Source organism: Prionailurus viverrinus, chromosome E2 (genome assembly GCF_022837055.1).
Source record: "Prionailurus viverrinus isolate Anna chromosome E2, UM_Priviv_1.0, whole genome shotgun sequence".
In the NCBI taxonomy this organism is placed as follows: Eukaryota; Metazoa; Chordata; class Mammalia; order Carnivora; family Felidae; genus Prionailurus; species Prionailurus viverrinus.
In genome coordinates this window covers 4700621-4719110 of record NC_062575.1, presented here as the reverse complement: position 1 = coordinate 4719110, position 18490 = coordinate 4700621, and the positions used below count along the sequence as shown (strand labels likewise).

General features: G+C 42.0%; 1 protein-coding gene across 2 annotated transcripts in view; it reads right to left on the bottom strand.

Annotated features, from left to right (window-relative positions):
- LOC125152969 (zinc finger protein 345-like) overlaps nucleotides 1–17550 on the bottom strand; it is a 230196-nt gene extending 212646 nt beyond the window's left edge. For both annotated transcript variants that reach the window (XM_047835727.1, XM_047835728.1), the window contains exon 1: nucleotides 17453–17550. In XM_047835727.1, the coding sequence (XP_047691683.1) occupies nucleotides 17453–17464 (12 nt within the window). In that variant the 5' untranslated portion in view covers nucleotides 17465–17550. The remainder of the gene's footprint in view (nucleotides 1–17452) is intronic.
- Nucleotides 17551–18490: the final 940 nt, after the last annotated feature.

Sequence of the window (18490 nt, the reverse complement as noted above, 5' to 3'; positions counted from 1 at the left end):
TCAGCTTCAGTTGACGTGCTCCATATAAGTCCTGCCTCACATTTCCATGTAGGACTGTGTGGACATGAAGGTGAATCTCAGTCATCTAGAAGCCAGCAGAATGGCCTCCAGCCACTTGACAACAGGACTTATATTTCTATTACAGACGTTAGTTGAAATCCTGAGGAATTTCTTTCTTCTTTCCCATTATATCCTTTTATTCCACTGGGAACGGGTTGAGGTCCACAGATCTGATTCTCAAACACCTGACCGTAGACAACTCTTTGGTTATTCTTTGGAGTCATCTAGACAATGGCAGCTTTGGGGATGACAGGTATTCTCAACGATTTTGGATGGAAATTTGTTTGCAGGGGGCAGGGGTGTGTCCATTGGCACCACCTGCCTCTTGAGTGTCTTTCAGGCCATCATGATTAGTCCTTGGAACTCCAGGTGAGCAGACCTTAAAGTGCAATCTCCCAAGTACATGCAGGCCTATATGTCCCTTAAGTGGATGCTTCATATGCTGATAAATTCGATTTGCCCTATAGTTTGTGGCTGGCCAACTGAACAGGAAAAATATCATCAAGAAGAAATATTTTGGATACTGTTCTGCTAAATTTCATAGAGAAATCACAATGTCACTATTTGTGCATGGTTATAATTCCCTGGTGTTACACCTCTGGAGCTGATCTGGGGCAGTGGCTCCACGATTTTTATGCTGTCCTGACACAAGAAGCAAGTCCAACACTTTCATAGAAATCAGGTCCCCAGAGACGAGAGCTACCCAGAGTATCCTTGTCTTTTTGAGCACCCTTATATCATTGTACAGCCTCCCCTCCATCTTCCAGGTGTATATTGCTCTTGTTAATAACCCCAGCTCTCTCTCCGGTATCTCACCACTGCGTCGGTGCAGGTAGGGGATTGAGCTCGAGCTAGCTCGAATAAAGACTCTTTTGCTTTAAAAAAAAAATAAAATAAAATAAAATAAAATAAATAACCCCAATCACTGATGGTGAACATCTCTGCACATATTTGCTGCACGTTTCCCAACTGTCCTCCCCTTTCTTCTCATGAGTCATGACTCCAATCTATCTGGGCTCTGTTGGGACTGGAGAAGGAATACAAATCCTCCTAATATAATCAGAGAGATGTGAATTCTAGGTTTTACACAACGTTCTGATGGTATATTCATTTGTCTCCTGCCAAGTCCTAAGTTCTTTTAACACATTACGGGCAAGCAGTGACCAAGACAGATTGAGCTTTGCCCCAGTAATGAAAAGTAAACTGTAATAGCAATTGTAAATGAAATTCTGTGTGTTTGTTGTCGACTTGTAGAATTCTAATGTTATTAATGCTTACAGTGGAAAAGTACAGAGTCTATACATTAATAAAACATTAGGTGCTAAAACAAACTGGAGATGACAGAGAAATATCTGAGTGTGTAACTTTCAATGCGACAAATCAAAATGTCCCAGATGTTAATTAGGAATGGGAATTTAGGACAATTTTATCAATAAGGAATCACATAGAAGATGATCATTCAAGAAACTGAAGAAAAAATGGACACACAAAGGTAGCAGAGAAATGGTGGGTCAACATACCATCCATCCTAGAGAAAGGACATTCATTTGAAGTATGAAGTTATGGAGGAACCTTAGCATATTTAAATTTTATTTGTGTGAAAATGGCCATATATGAACTTACATTACAGGAGAGCAAACCCTGATTTACTTGCTGATCTTTTAAAGGTATCTAGTGAATATGAGAAAATTATACACAGTGTCTTGGATCAAAGGCAATTTGTTTTACTTTATTTAGTGATTATATCAATTGACCATATAGGTATTAGGACTTTTAAGGGTTTGCACTCATGATCTTCAAAGTGAAAAAGTCTGTAATAAAGTTGTTATTAAACTTGAAGGTTTTGCATAGTCACTTAAGGAGAGGAAGTTTTTGTCTATTGGAGTTTGTGACTTTTGGATTCCAATGAGAACGTAATGAATATTCCTCCACTCTTAGGAAATATTTTAATACAGCTCTCTCTGTAACAACAGTGTAAGCCTGATTCAAGATATTAAGCAAAGAAGTAGATCACTTTGACATACTAATAGTGATATATAGAGTGATATACACAGCATATACGTATATATGTAAAATTATATAAATATATATATAGGATATATATAATGATATATATAGGACATAAATATATCTATATAAAGATATATAGATATATAGATATATAGATATATAGATATATAGATATATAGATATATGATCCTCTGCCACAATGAGGTTCAAAGCTTGTGGAGCCTAGAATATTTTCCAAAATAGTTTTCTCATGAGGCGCCTGGATGGCTCAGTCTGTTAAGCGTCCGACTTCAGCTCAAGCCACAATCTCATGGTTTTTGAGTTCAAGCCCCACATCAGGCTCTCTGCTGTCAGTACCGAACCCACCTTGGATCCTCAGTCTCTCTCTCTCTGCCCCTCCCCTCCTCCTCCCTCCCTCTCTCAAAAATAAATAAAAAGTAAAATATTTTTGTCAGTTGCTAATTACCAATTACCAGTTTCTATTATGAGGTCACACACTACAACCAGACTGTTACGAGTGTCCAGGAGAAAGGGTTTCTCTTCCATCATCCCTGGAGATCAAAAATGCTCTCATATGGAGGAGCAGACCAGGCTCAAGTCTGACACACGAGGGATGGGCACCAAGCTTGTGTGTGTCAGTGGATTCTAGGTTTTCCTGAGAAATTCTTCTACTGGAACTTCAGTTCTTTCCTAATCTTCAGACCACTGAGCTATGCCATGATTCATAAGTAGAGAAAAGCAATCAAACAACTCGATAGACTCAGGAATAGACCAATTAAAATGAAATGACAATAATTTCTGTTATGCTAATTTGAACAAATGAAAATCAGTTTGCAAATTAAATAAAATGAACATGTGGTGGGAAAATATAATCTAACAATATTGATCCCAGGATTAAAAAGAATTCTAAACAGAATATTCATAAAGAGCATGAATGTTCTAAAAGAGCCTCTCAAAAACAAAACAAAACAAAACAAAACAAAAAAAAAAACACCACAGGAAAAGGTTTAGTAAGCAGATTCTGCCATTTAAAAAAAAAAAATCAGTGAAGGACATTTATACATAAAGACTACTGAATAGTTATCTTTCTCACTTTTTTTGTAGTTGGCATTAACTTCCTAATATTGAACGAATATTAAAAATTATTTGATCCTTTCAGATTTCAAGGACACAAATCCACATTTGATCCCGGTCTCCTTTCCAAAGTCACCACAATTGCCAAGGCATGGATTAAAGTTATTATAGGGGATAACTATATTCTACTATACACACAGACCATATGTACACATGGACAGGTACAAATACAAGCCTCCATTAACACTCAAACATTCAAATACACAATCACATATACTCACACGCAGTCACCTATATACTCACACACTTAGTCCCACATTCACCAACATCCATGCAGACCACATATAGAGACTCCCTCACAACCCACACACTCATGATGAAACACACTTATGAGGACACAATCTCACAGTCGCACTCAGGTTCACAAAATCTCATTCAGCCACATGGGGGAGTGTATCTCCACAAAGTGTTTGTATGTGGAAAAAGATCAACTACAACCCTCTGGATGTCTGGAAACAAAAGCTCTTTCCAACTCTTTACACTCCTTCTAACAGAGCAAGCTTCCACCAGGACCATATTCACAAAGTGAATTCCCATTCTAGGGTGCAGCGCATGATATGAAGACAAGAAGGGATACGGAGGGGTAAGAAAGAAGACAGGGGCAAAAAACACAGAGGGATAAATGGAGCTGCAGAAAGCCTGGGGGCTTGGGGTCACAGAGCCACAGGGGAAGAGAGAACGGGACCTGTATTAGTGTCCTAGGGCTGCTGTCACACATTACCACACCTGGGTGTCTAAACACACTGAAAAATTACTGTCTCACAGTTCCAGATGTTCTTAGAAGTCTGAAGTCAAGGGATGCCTAAGTGGCTCAGTCAGTTCGGTGTCCAACTTCGGTTCAGGTCACAATCTCAGGTCGTGAGTTCAAGCCCTGCATCAGGCTCACTGCGGGCAGCACAGAACTGCTTCATATCCTCTGTCCCCCTCTCTCTCTTCCCCTACCCTGCTCATCCTCGCTCTCTCAAAAATAAAATATGAACAGGGGTGCCTGGGTGGTTCAGTCAGTTAAGCGTCCAACTTCGGCTCAGGTCATGATCTCGCAGTCTGTGGGTTCGAGCCCCACGTCAGGCTCTGTGCTGACAGCTCGGAGCCTGGAGCCTGCTTCGGATTCTGTGTCTTCCTCTCTCTCTGACCCTCCCCCGTTCATGCTCTGTCTCTCTCTGTCTCAAAAATAAATAAATGTTTAAAAAATAAATAAAATATGAACATTTAAAAAATTAAACAAAAAAAGAAGTCTGAATTCGAGCTGTTGGCAGGGGCACACCTTATCTGAAGAATTAAATCTTTCCTCTTTCTAACCTCTGGGGACTGTCAGCTATCCTTAACCTGGCTTGGCTTCTAGATGCATCTCTTAGTCCCTGCCCTCATCATCACACACCATTCTGTGTCTGTCTAAACTTCCTTCTTCTCAGCAGGACAGCGGTCATTGAATTCAGTTTACCCCAAACCAGTATGACTGCATTTTAACTGGATTAGATCTGCAAAGATCCTGTTGCTCAGTAAGATTGCAATTACAGATACTGAGGGTTAGGACTTGAGTCTATTTATTTGAGGCACACTACGTAATCCACAACATGGCTAAAAGGCACTAGGTAGTTAAATGTCACTGAGGGGTTAAAGTGCACTATGGGTTTTGAGGTTGGGAGTGGAGTGTATGCAGGGACATTAAAGAGAGGAGGGATACATGTACTGAGGGAATCAGAGGGTAAAGGTAATCGTGGGAAGAAGAGGGATAATGGATGAGAAATTAATTGGCAAAAAGAGTTAGGAGGCAAGGTTGGGTCAAAGGCCTTTGACAAAGGTCAAACCTTTCTGTCTATAAAGGGTTAAAGAACACAGGGATGGAAGGGAGATAGTTGCTTATGAATGGAGTCCTGGGGGTATTCAGTGCTCTAACCAGAGATAAAGGATAAGAAGACAAGAAGATGCCTGAGGAACAATGTGCACAGGAAATAAATGTGAGTGGAGGCAGATCATCAGAGCTGGGAGAACAGTAGGCATCAGTAGGCTTAAGGACCGATGAGAAAGTATCAGGAAGTGTAGGGCTGGGGGTAATGGGTGCAGGGTCATGAGGAAATGAAGGACTCCTGATAAATGATGGCTGGGATATTGAAGGCAGTGGACATAAAAGACACAATAAATGAGCTGACACATTAGAATTAAGGGGTGGGGAAATAAATGGCAATGGAGGAAGAAGGAACGGAGGACGGAGGTTTGGGGGACAATGGAAGGAAGTTTGGATTAAAGGCTCTAGAATCAGGCAAAAAAGAGGTTTATTGGTACTGAGGTCCAAAGTGAACAAGACGAATGTAGAAAAGCAATGAGGAAACCTAGACGGATCCTTTGGAAGCAGAGTGTCGGGTCTCATGGATACCCACATGTCGTGGGGGGTACAGAGATTGAGGTCACAATGGGGGGATGGAGATGGATGGAGAGAAGGGTTGGATCTGGGGGTGATGGAATTTGCAGGGGATCAATTGGAGGTCATTAATTCATTCTCCTACTCATTAATTACCGCATTTGCATTTGATTCACAATTGTCAAGTTTCTAATTTAAGCCCATGAGTCAATAACCTCACCTCTATAAAATACCCAGTAAGCTTTTCAATGGAATACACAGTGAAGAATCACAGGTAAACTTTTTTTTTAATGTTTCTTGAGAGACAGACAGAGACAGAGAGTACAGAGAGAGGGAGAGAATTCCAAGCAGGGTCTGTGCTGTCCACATGAACCTGACTCATTGACCATGAGATGATGACCTGAGCTGAAATCAAGAGTCAGACAATTAACTGACTGAGCCATCCAGGAGCCCCAAACCTACCAAATATTTAAATAAATGAAAATATCCATTAATTACCTCCATTTAGTAATAGTTTGGTGTTCAGATAGAACAACTCATTGGTTTGAGGGATTTCTCCTTCTTGTGTAGTTTCAGAGTGCATGTGAACTTTTTTTCTTAACGTTTATTTAGGAGACACAGAGAGGGACAGAGCATGAGCAGGGAAGGAGCAGAGAGAGAGAGAGGGAGAGGGAGGGAGGGAGAGAGAGAGAATCCAAAGCAGGCTCCAGGCTCTGAGCTGTCAGCACAAAGCCCAATGCAGGGCTCGAACCCAAGAACCATGAGACCATCACCTGAAAAAAGTCAGAACCTTAACCAACTGAGCCACCCAGGCACCCCAAGAGTGTAGGTGAAGTTTCATTTGAAGTTTATTTGAGAGAGAGAGCGTGCACAGGAAGGGCAGAGAGAGAGAGGGACAGGGAGAAACCCAAATAGGCTCCTCACTATCAGTGCAAGGAGCACATGACCTATTAGATCATGACCTGAGCCAAAATCAAGAGCCAGGTACTTCACCAACTGAACCACCCAGGTGCCCTTGAAATTTCATTTGAAACTCGTTAGAGGTCAGAAGGAAGATGGCGGCGTAGGAGGACCCTGGGCTCACTGCACCCTGCTGACCACTTAGATTCCACCCACATCTGCCTAAATAACCCAGAAAACTGCCGAAAGACTAGCAGAATAGACCCTCTGGAGCCAAGCGTAGACAAGAGGCCCATGGAAGAGGGTAGGAAGGGCAGAGAGATGGTGTGTGCCACACGGACTGGAGGGAGGGATCCAGGGTGGTGGAGGGGCAGACCGCCTGGCAAGGCAGAGCCCCTGAGTCTGGCTTGCAAACATGGAGGGGCCGGACAGCATGTGTTCTGACAGCCAGCAGGACTTAACATCTGGAATGTTATAAGTCAACAGCTCTGCTCCAAGAGCAGGAGGGCTAGAGGACAATAGGAGGGAGACTTGTTGAGCCCTGGAGGACAGAGCTCAGCTTGGCAGGGAACAAAGGCACTCGCCAGCACCATCTCCCTTGCCCATCTCCCAGCCAAAATCTCAAAGGGAACCAATTCCCATGAGGGAACTTGCTTGCACTGTGCAAACACCCAACGCTGTGCTTCAGTGGATCCAACCCTCTGACAGGTCTGCCTCTCTCCTGGTGCCACAGGGCCCCTCCCGAGGCAGACCACCAAAGGCAAAGTGAGCTGAGTCTGCCCCTCCCACCCCTGTGCACCTTGAGGATCCACCCCAGCTAATACGCCAGAACCCACAGAAGCAGCACCACAAGCCTGGCAGTGTGAAAGTAGCCCAGAGAGGGGCCACACCACTCCACAGTGAGTCCTGCCCCTGGGAGAGGGGAAGATAAGATACACACCAGTCTGACTGTAGCCCCAGCAGTGGGCAGGGGACAGACATTGGGTCTGACTGCAGCCCCACCCACCAACACAACTTACCCCAGACAGCACAGGGGAAGAGCCCTGCAGTTCCACGCCACTCCAGGGACTATCCAAAATGACAAAACGGAAGAATTATCCTCAAAAGAAACTCCAGGAAGTAGCGACAGCTAACGAACTGCTCAAAAATGATGTAAGCAATATAACAAAACAAAGATTTAGAATAATAGTCATAAAATTAATCGCTGGGCTTGAAAAAAGTATGGAGGACAGCAGAGAATCTATTGCTACAGAGATCAAGGGACTAAGGAACAGCCAGGAGGAGCTAAAAAATGCTATTAATGAGCTGCAAAATAAAATGGAGATGACCAGGGCTCGGACTGAAAAGGCAGAGGAGAGAATAGGTGAACCAGAAGATAAAATTATGGGAAAAGAGGAGGCTGAGAAAAAGAGAGATTAAAAAATCCAGGGGTATGAGGGGAAAATTAGAGAACTAAGTGATGCACAAAGAGAAATGATCTACGCATAATTGTTATTCCAGAGGAGGAAGAGAGAGGGAAAGTTGCTGAAAGTGTCCTTCAAGAAATCATAGATGAGAACTTCCCTGATCTGGGGAAGGAAAAAGGCATTGAAATCCAAGAGGCACAGAGAACTCCCTTCAGATGTAACTTGAATCAATCTTCTGCACGACATATCATAGTGAAAGTGGCAAAATACAAGGATAAAGAGAAAATTCTGAAAGCAGCTAGGTATAAACGTGCTCTAACATATAAAGGGAAACCAGTAAGACTTGTGACGGATCTCTCTACTGAAACTTGGCAGGCCAGAAAGGAACGGCAGGAAATCTTCAATGTGATGAACAGAAAAAATATGCAGCCGAGAATCCTTTATCCAGCAAGTCTGCCATTGAGAATAGGAGAGATAAAGGTCTTCCCAAACAAAAACTGAAGGAATTCATCACCACTAAACCAGCCCTACAAGAGATCCTAAGGGGGATCCTGTGAGACAAAGTACCAGAGACATCACTACAAGCATGAAACCTACAGACATCACAATGACTCTAAACCCATATCTTTCTACAATAACACTGAATTAAAATGGACTAAATGCTCCAACAAAAAGACATAGGGTATCAGAATGGATTAAAAAAAAAAAAAAAAAAAAAAAAAAAAAACAAGAGCCATCTATTTGCTGTCTACAAGAGACTCATTTTAGACCTGAGGACACCTTCAGACTGAAAGTGAGGGGATGGAGACTTATCTGTCATGCTACTGGAAGTCAAAAGAAAGCTGGAATAGCTATGCTTTTATCTACACAAACTAGACTTTAAATTAAATGCTGTAATAAGAGATGAACAAGGGCATTATATAATAATTACAGGGTCTATCCATTGGGAAGAGCTAACAATTATAAATGTCCATGCGCCAAATACGGGAGCCCCCAAATATATAAAACAATTCATCACAAACATAAGCAACCTTGTTGATAAGAATGTGGTCACTGCAGAGGACTTTAATACTCCACTTACAACAATGGATAGATCATCTAGACACAGGATCAATAAAGAAACAAGGGCCCTGAATGATACATTGGATCAGATGGACTTGACAGATACATTTAGAATTCTGCATCCCAAAGCAACAGAATATACTTTCTTCTCCAGTGCACATGGAACATTCTCCAAGATAGATCATGTACTGGGTCACAAAACAGCTCTTCATAAGTATACAAGAAATGAAATCATACCATGCACACTTTCAGACCATAATGCTATGAAACTTGAAATCAACCACAGGAAAAAGTCTGGAAAACCTCCAAAAGCATGGAGGTTAAAGAATACCCTATTAAAGAATGAAAGGGTCAACCAGGCAATTAGAGAAGAAATTTAAAAATATATGGAAACAAATGAAAATGAAAATACAACAATCCAAATGCTTTGGGATGCAGCAAAGGCAGTCCTGAGAGGAAAATACATTGCAATCCAGGCCTATCTCAAGAAACAAGAAAAATCCCAAATACAAAATCTAACAGCACACCTAAAGGAACTAGAAGCAGAACAGCAAAGACACCCCAAACCTAGCAGAAGACAAATAATAAAGATTAGAGCAGAAATAAACAATATAGAATCTAAAAAAACTATAGAGCAGATCAATGAAACCAAGAGTTGGTTTTTGAAAAAATAAACAAAACTGATAAACCTCTAGCCAGGCTTCTCAAAAAGAAAAGGGAGATGACCCAAATAGATAAAATCATGAATGAATATGGAATTATAACAAATCCCTCAGAAATACAAGCAATTATCAGGGAATACTATGAAAAATTATATGCCAACAAACTGGACAACCTGGAAGAAATGGACAAATTCCTAAGCACCCACACACTTCCAAAACTCAATCAGGAGGAAATAGAAAGCTTGAACACACCCATAACCAGCAAAGAAATTCAATCAGTTATCAAAAATCTCCCAACAAATAAGAGTCCAGGACCAGATGGCTTCCCAGAAGAATTCTACCAGACATTTGAAGCAGAAATAATACCTATCCTTCTCAAACTATTCCAAAAAAATAGAAAGGGAAGGAAAACTTCCAGACTCATTCTATGAAGCCAGCATTACTTTGATACCTAAACCAGACAAGGACCCAGAAAAAAAAGAGAACTACAGCCCAATATCCCTGATGGATATGAATGAAAAAATTCTCAATAACGTACTAGCAAATTGAATTCAACAGCATATAAAAAGAATTATTCACCATGATCAAGTGGGATTCATTCCTGGGCTGCAGGCCTGATTCAACAATCGCAAATCAATCAATGTGATACATCACCTTAATAAAAGAAAAGAGCCATATGATCCTGTCAATTGATGCAGAAAAAGCATTTGACAAAATTCAGCATCCTTTCTTAATAAAAACCCTTGAGAAAGTTGGGATAGAAGGAACATACTTAAACATCATAAAAGCCATTTATGAAAAGCCCACAGCTAACATCATCCTCAACGGGGAAAAACGGAGAGCTTTTTCCCTGAGATCAGGAACACGACAGGGATGCCCACTCTCACCGCTGTTGTTTAACATAGCACTGGAAGTTCTAGCATCAGCAATCAGACAACAAAAGGAAATCAAAGGCATCAAAATTGGCAAAGATGAAGTCAAGCTTTCGCTTTTTGCAGATGACATGATATTATACATGGAAAATCCGATAGACTCCACCAAAAGTCTGCTAGAACTGATACATGAACTCAGCAAAGTCACAGGATACAATATCAATGTACAGAAATCAGTTGCATTCTTCTACACTAACAATGAAGCAACAGAAAAAGAAATAAGGAAACAGATCCCATTCAAAATTGCACCAAGAAGCATAAAATACCTAAGGAATAAGCCTAACCAAAGATATAAAAAGATCTGTATGCTGTAAACTATAGAAAGCTTATGAAGGAAATTGAAGAAGATATGAAGAAATGGAAAAACATTCAAGGTTCATGAATTGGAAGAACAAATATTGTTAAAATGTCAATACTACCCAAAGCTATCTACACATTCAATGCAATCCCAATCAAAATTGCCCCAGCATTCTTCTCGAAGCTAAAACAAGCAATCTTAAAATTTGTATGGAACCACAAAAGGCCCGAATAGCCAAAGGAATTTTGAAGAAGACCAAAGCAGGAGGCATCACAATCCCAAACTTTAGCTTCTGCTACAAAGCTGTCATCATCAAGACAGCATGGTATTGGCACAAAAACAGACACATAGGCCAATGGAATAGAATGGAAACCCCAGAATTAGACCCACAAAAGTATGGCCAACTAATCTTTAACAAAGCAGGAAAGAATATCCAATGGAAAAAAAGACAGTCTCTTTAACAAATGGTGCTGGGAGAACTGGACAGCAACATGCAGACAGTTGAAACTAGACCACTTTCTCACACCATTCACAAAAATAAACTCAAAATGGATAAAGGACCTGAATGTGAGCCAGGAAACCATCAAAACCCTAGAGGAGAAAACAGGAAGAGACCTCTCTGACCTCAGCCGTAGCAATTTCTTACTCAACACATCCCCAAAGGCAAGGGAATTAAAAACAAAAATGAACAACTGGGACCACATGAAGATAAAAAGCTTCTGCACAGCAAAGGAAACAACAAAACTAAAAGGCAACCAACGGAATGGGAAAAGATATTTGCAAATGACATATCAGACAAAGGGCTAGTATCCAAAATCTATAAAGAGCTCACCAAACTCCACACCCGAAAAACAAATAATCCAGTGAAGAAATGGGCAGGAAACATGAATAGACACTTCTCTAAAGAAGACATCCAGATGGCCAACAGGCACATGAAAAGATGCTCAACGTGGCTCCTCATCAGGGAAATACAAATCAAAACCACACTCAGGTATCACCTCACACCAGTCAGAGTGGCCAAAATGAACAAATCAGGAAACTATAGATGCTGGAGAGGATGTGGAGAAACGGGAACCCTCTTGCACTGTTGGTGGGAATGCAAACTGATCCAGCCACTCTGGAAAACAGTGTGGAGGTTCCTCAAAAAATTAAAAATAGACCTACCCTATGACCCAGCAATAGCACTGCTAGGAATTTACCCAAGGGATACAGGAGTACTGATGCACAGGGGCACTTGTACCCCAATGTTTATAGCAGCACTCTCAACAATAGCCAAATTATGGAAAGAGCCTAAATGCCCATCAACTGATGAATGGATAAAGAAATTGTGGTTTACATACACAATGGAATACTACGTGGCAATGAGAAAGAATGAAATATGGCCCTTTGTAGCAACGTGGATGGAACTGGAGAGTGTGATGCTAAGTGAAATAAGTCATACAGAGAACGACAGATACCGTATGTTTTCACTTTTATGTGGATCCTGAGAAACTTAACAGAAGTCCGTGGGGGAGGGGAAGAAAAACAAAAAAAGAGGTTAGAGAGGGAGAGAGCCAAAGCATAAGAGACTCTTAAAAACAGAGAGCAAACTGAGGGTTGATGGGCGGTGGGAGGGAGGGGAGGGTGGGTAATGGGTATTGAGGAGGGCACCTTTTGGGATGAGCACTGGGTGTTGTATGGAAACCAATTTGACAACAAATTTCTTTTTTTTTAATTTTTTTTTCAACGTTTATTTATTTTTTGGACAGAGAGAGACAGAGCATGAACGGGGGAGGGGCAGAGAGAGAGGGAGACACAGAATCGGAAACAGGCTCCAGGCTCTGAGCCATCAGCCCAGAGCCTGACGCGGGGCTCGAACTCACGGACCGCGGGATCGTGACCTGGCTGAAGTCGGACGCTTAACCGACTGCGCCACCCAGGCGCCCCACAAATTTCATATTTAAAAAAAAAAAAGAAATCTTTAACCCACAAACTAAAATAATTTGTACTTGCTTCAATGTTTACATGAATATTATCATAACAGACTTACTGTCAATCAATTGCTTTCTTTAACCAATGTTACAAGAAGATGGATGTTTTCACACTAGTAGAAAGGATTTACTGCATTCCTAAAACACATCATATCCCACAGTAATTGTAAACACAACACCGTTGTTTATACACTTATACAGTTGAATGTACCAATCTCCTGCTATCACACACAGCATGAAATTTGCAACTTTGATTTGTACACCTGTGACTTAATTGGGTGGTTCTGGGACAGGAGATAGTTGCACTACCATGACTGTGCATTCTTACAAAGGGTGGTCAATTTCTAAATTGCTCTTGCTAATGGATTAAAAGAAAAAACTGGCAATCCCTTATCAAAATAACACCAGCATTCTTCACAGAGCTAGAACAAACAATCCTAAAATTTGTATGGAACCAGAAAAGACCCCAAATAGACAAAGCAATCTTGAGAAAGAAAACCGAAGCTGGAGGCATCACAATTCCAGACTTCAGGATGTATCACAAAGCTGTAATTATCAAGACAGTATGGTACTGGCACAAAAACAGACACTCAGATCAAGGGAAAAGAACATAGAACCCAAAAATGTATGGCCAACTAATCTTTGACAAAGCAGGATAGACTATCCAAAGGAATAAAGACAGTCTCTTCAGCAAGTGGTGCTGGGAAAACAGCGACATGCAGAAAAATGAACCTGGACCACTTTCTTACACCATACACAAAAATAAATTCAAAATGGATGAAAGACCTGAATGTAAGACATGAAGCCACCAACATCCTAGAGGAGAAAGCAAGCAAAAGCCTCTTTGTCCTCGGCCCCAGCAACTTCTTACTCAACATGTCTCTGGAGGCAAGGGAAACAAAAGCAAAAATAAACTATTGGGACCTCATCAAAATTAAAAGCTTCTGCACAGCAAAGGAAACAATCAGCAAAACTAAAAGGCAACCGACAGAATGGGAGAAGATATTTGCAAACGATATATCAAGGGTCAATATCCAAAATCTATAAAGAACTTCTCAAACTCAACACCCAGAAAACAAATAATCCAGTGAAGAAATGGGAAAAAGACATGAATAGACACTTCTCCAAAGAAGACATCCAGAAGGACAACCGACACATGAAAAAATGCTCAACATCATTCATCATCGGGAAAATACAAATCAAAACCACAATGAGATATCACCTCACACCTGTCAGAATAGCTAACATTAACAACTCATGTAACAATGGACATTAGCAAGTATGCAGAGAAAGAGGATCTCTCTTGACTTGCTGGTGGGAATGCCAACTGGTGCAGCCACTCTGGAAAACGGTATGGAGGTTCCTCAAAAAATTAAAAATAGAACTACCCTGCAATCCAGCAATTGCACTGCTAGGTATTTATCCAAAGGATACAGGTGTGCTGTTTCAAAGAGGCACATGCACCCCAATGTTTCTAGCAGCACTATCAACAATAGCCAAAGTATGGAAAGAGCCCAAATGTCCATCGATGGATGAATGGATAAAGAAGATGTGGTGTATGTATATATATATACATACAATGGATTATTACTTGGCAATCAAAAAGAATGAAATCTTGCCAATTGAAACTACATGGATAGAACTAGAGGATATTATGTTAAGCAAAATTAGAGAAAGAAATATATGAGTTCACTCTTATAAGGACTTTAAGACACAGAACAGATGAACACAAGAGAAGGGAAGCAAAAATAATGTAAAAACAGGGAGGGGGACAAAACATGAGAGACTCTCAATTATGGAGAACAGAGGGTTACTGGAGGAATGTGGGTGGGGGATGGGCTAAATGGGTAAGGGGCATCAAGGAATCTACCCCTGAAATCATTGTTGCACCATATGCTAACTAACTTGGATGTAAATTTTATAAATTAATAATAAAGAAAAAATTTACAGATAATGAACAACAACAACAAAAATCTCAGACACCCTTGGGGCGCCTGGGTGGCACAGTCGGTTAAGCGTCTGACTTCAGCCAGGTCACAATCTCGCGGTCGGTCCGTGAGTTCGAGCCCCGCGTCGGGCTCTGGACTGATGGCTTGGAGCCTGGAGCCGGTTTCCGATTCTGTGACTCCCTCTCTCTCTGCCCCTCCCCCGTTCATGCTCTGTCTCTCTCTGTCCCAAAAATAAATAAACGTTGAAAAAAAAATTTAAAAAAAAAAAATCTCAGACACCCTAGAGCGTACTCTGATTTTTCATTTCTTCGCTCTGGCATTTTCTGTGCCTGTGATTATCCTCATACTTGCTCACTCATGGCCCAGTGTACCTGCCCCACCAACATGCATCGAACCATGTTCCATGCAGCAAAGGAGGCAATGGAAATCTGACAGGACTTAGAGAATTGGATCTGAAGTCTTCTGTTTTCATTCAGGGAAGGCCCTCTTCCCCAAGTCATTACTCCCTCCAAGTCTTTGACCAGAATTGTGATATATGGGTTAGTCTAATTAGAAATCGTAGCACTGGGTGTTGTATGGAATCCATTTTGACAATAAATTTCATATATTGAAAAAAAAAGAAAAAGAAAAAGAAATCGCACGGGTGGACACATAAGATATTTGCAAATGGCTCCCGTTCTCTGAACTGTTTCACAGCATTTAACAAAAAGGCCATCACACTTTGCCCTGAAATTAGCCCTTAGAAATTAGAATATCCTTAAACTTCACGCACAGGGATTTATTCTACATGCAAATGGACTGCTGATGGAGAGCTGCATAAACCTGCAGTTATTTACAGTCTTATGGGAAAAGCCAGCAACTTTTGCAAAGCTGGCCTTTTGCAACTACGAGGACGGAACTGGAGGGCACGATGCTAAGCAAAATTAGTCAGAGAAAGACAAAAATTCTATGACTTCACTCATATGAGGACTTTAAGAGACAAAACAGATGAACATAAGGGAAGGGAAACAAAAATAATATAAAAACAGGGAGGGGGACAAAACAAAGGAGACTCATAAATATGGAAAACAAATTGAGAGTTACTGGAGGGGTCGTGGGAGGGGGAATGGGCTAAATGGGTCAGAGGCATTAAGGAATCTACTCCTGAAATCATTGTTGCACTATATGCCAACTAACTTGGATGTAAATTAAAAAATAAATTAATCTGAAAAAAAAAAAAAACCTGTGATATCCTATCAACTAGGTTTGCACTGTCAAAGAAATCAAATAGGGAAGCCACAGCCTGAGGTGGTTCTAATGCCTCAGTAGCCTCTGTAAGCAAATCACAACTTAATTCACAGTCACTGCACTGGAACATAAGAAAATGAACTTAAGAACAATTACAGTCAACGAGGGCTTCAAAAATAAGGCGAATGCTTAAGGTATATCCAGCCAAACACTCTCTCTGCTTTGCTTCCACATCGTCTCTGTAAAAACCTCATCACTACCTTCTACAAGTGGAGCATGCCTAACCTCTGAATAGATCATTTTAACTGGCCAAATGAACTCTTGTAAATGTGAATTTACATATCAGTTCATCATTTAACACCACACAGTATCACCTTCCATTTTGACCACTTTTCTCACATGGCATGAATATCTTACCCACTTCCATTGTGGGCATAAGAGTCCGTGACCTCTTTCCCTGTCCTTCACGTCCCACTTTTGCACATGCGCATCAGACACCAATGAACCTCCCCTCACTTACCCAGACTTCACTCTTGGTAATAGCTCCCCACAATGCCTGCGCACATAGAGGTTTCTGCTAGTTCTGCACGTGCGCAGAGGACTCCTGGCGCACACCGCCTGGTTTGCTTATACAGTTACATAGTTGAATGTTTCTGTCTTCTGCTATCACACATATCATGAAATGTGGATCTTTGATTTGTACACATGTGACTTAACTGGGTGGTTCTGGGACCTCAGACTGTTGCCCCATCATGACTGCACATCCTTATGAGGGGTAGACAGTAGCTAACAAGGGGTAGGGGAAAGCTTAACATCCTACTAACTGTGTTTCCACTGTTAAACGGGGAAGCCATAGCCTGAGGTGACTAATGCCTCCGTAGCCTCTGTAAGCGAAACACAACTTAATTCACAGTCACTGCCCTGAAGTGTTAGAAAATGAACTTAACAACAAACAATTACAGCCAACTAGGCCTTCAAAATAAGGCAAACGCTTAAGGCATGTCCAATCACTCTCCTTGCTCTGCTTCCACATCCTCTCTGTAAAAACCTTACCACGATTTCCTATAAGCGGAGCATGCATAACTATTTGAAGCGACAGATTAACGCGTCAGATTAATTCTTGAAAGTTTGAACGTAAATCCGTTCATCTTTTACACTACACAGTACCACCTTTCATTTCAAGCACTTTCCTCCCGTGGCCTAAACATTTCGCCCACTTCCAACGGGGCAAGGAACAGGCTCGTTTCCCTGCCCCGCCTTGATCGCCTTCACACATGCGCACAAGAAACTAAGAGGACTCTGCCCTCACTTGCCCAGACTTCACCCTAGTAATGGCTCCCCACGGCGCCTGCGCAGTTTCCCACCAGTTACGCACACGCGCGCAAAAGACCTCTGGCACACAACGCCCCGCTCAGGACTAAAGCCTGCAATCCTGTGCTCCTCCCTTCACCAGCCTTGAATCCCATTTCAACCAAGTACTCACAACTGAGTTCATAGTTCAGACGAGCTGGCAACCAGTCCTCCCTCAGGCTTCTCTTCGTATCCAGTGTTTTTGATGCCCTCTCCCGTTTCTGCTTTTCCTAGTGCCAAAACTTCACACATGCGCACAAACAGAATTCAGGTGAACCCCGCCCCAAGGACCTGAGTCCGGCACCTCCCACAACACAGAGAACCACAGAGCAGACGGGGATCGGGGACTGGCCATCCAGAATCACGCTGTGTAAAATAAATGCATAAACGCCCATCAGTCACAGCACTGCAGGGGACCTTCTGACACCTCCCTCCTCCTCCCTCCCCCTCCCCTTTAAAGGCCTCAGCACAGCCTCCCCCTCTGCTCTCTTCACCTCAGAGCTAGCAGCATCTTCAAATGCACAAAACGCTGCCTTCTCCTTGACTTTGTCGCAGGAAAGCTTCAGAAAAAAAGTTCCTGCGTGGACACTTACCTGTGAGTTTCTCCTTCCCAGTTTCAGATGTCCTCCCCTCCCACAGACAGCCACACATCCTGCCACAGCTCAGAGAAAGTGGGCTGCACTAACTTGCCCCTTCCAAGTCCACGCCGAACAGACTATCATCGTCTTTTCTACTGAAAGGCCGACGCAGCCTTCCAGATACGTCTGCGAATCCTCGTGCTTCACCCTGGCCTCACCTGAGAAGTCACCTGGAGCTCATAGTTAAAGCAGCACCGATGCTCTCACCCTGACCAATAGACAGACTCCGGCAGAGGGCACAGGTGATACTGGTTCTTAAATCTCACCATGGGATGCTTATTGTGAACCCAGGCTCATAAGCAGTTCGGTGCTTTCAGATTTTCATGTGCATATAAGTCATGTGGTGTCCAGGTCCCATAGAAGAAATGGTGATTCCGCAGGTTTGGAATGGGGTCCATGAATCGGCATCTTCCACCAGTTCCTTGTTAGTGCTGATGCTGCTTCCCGAGACCCATGTTTAGTGGCACTACCTGAGAGAATACAGGCACAGCACACCTGAGCCGCCCACAGCCACCATCTGACTCAACACAAAC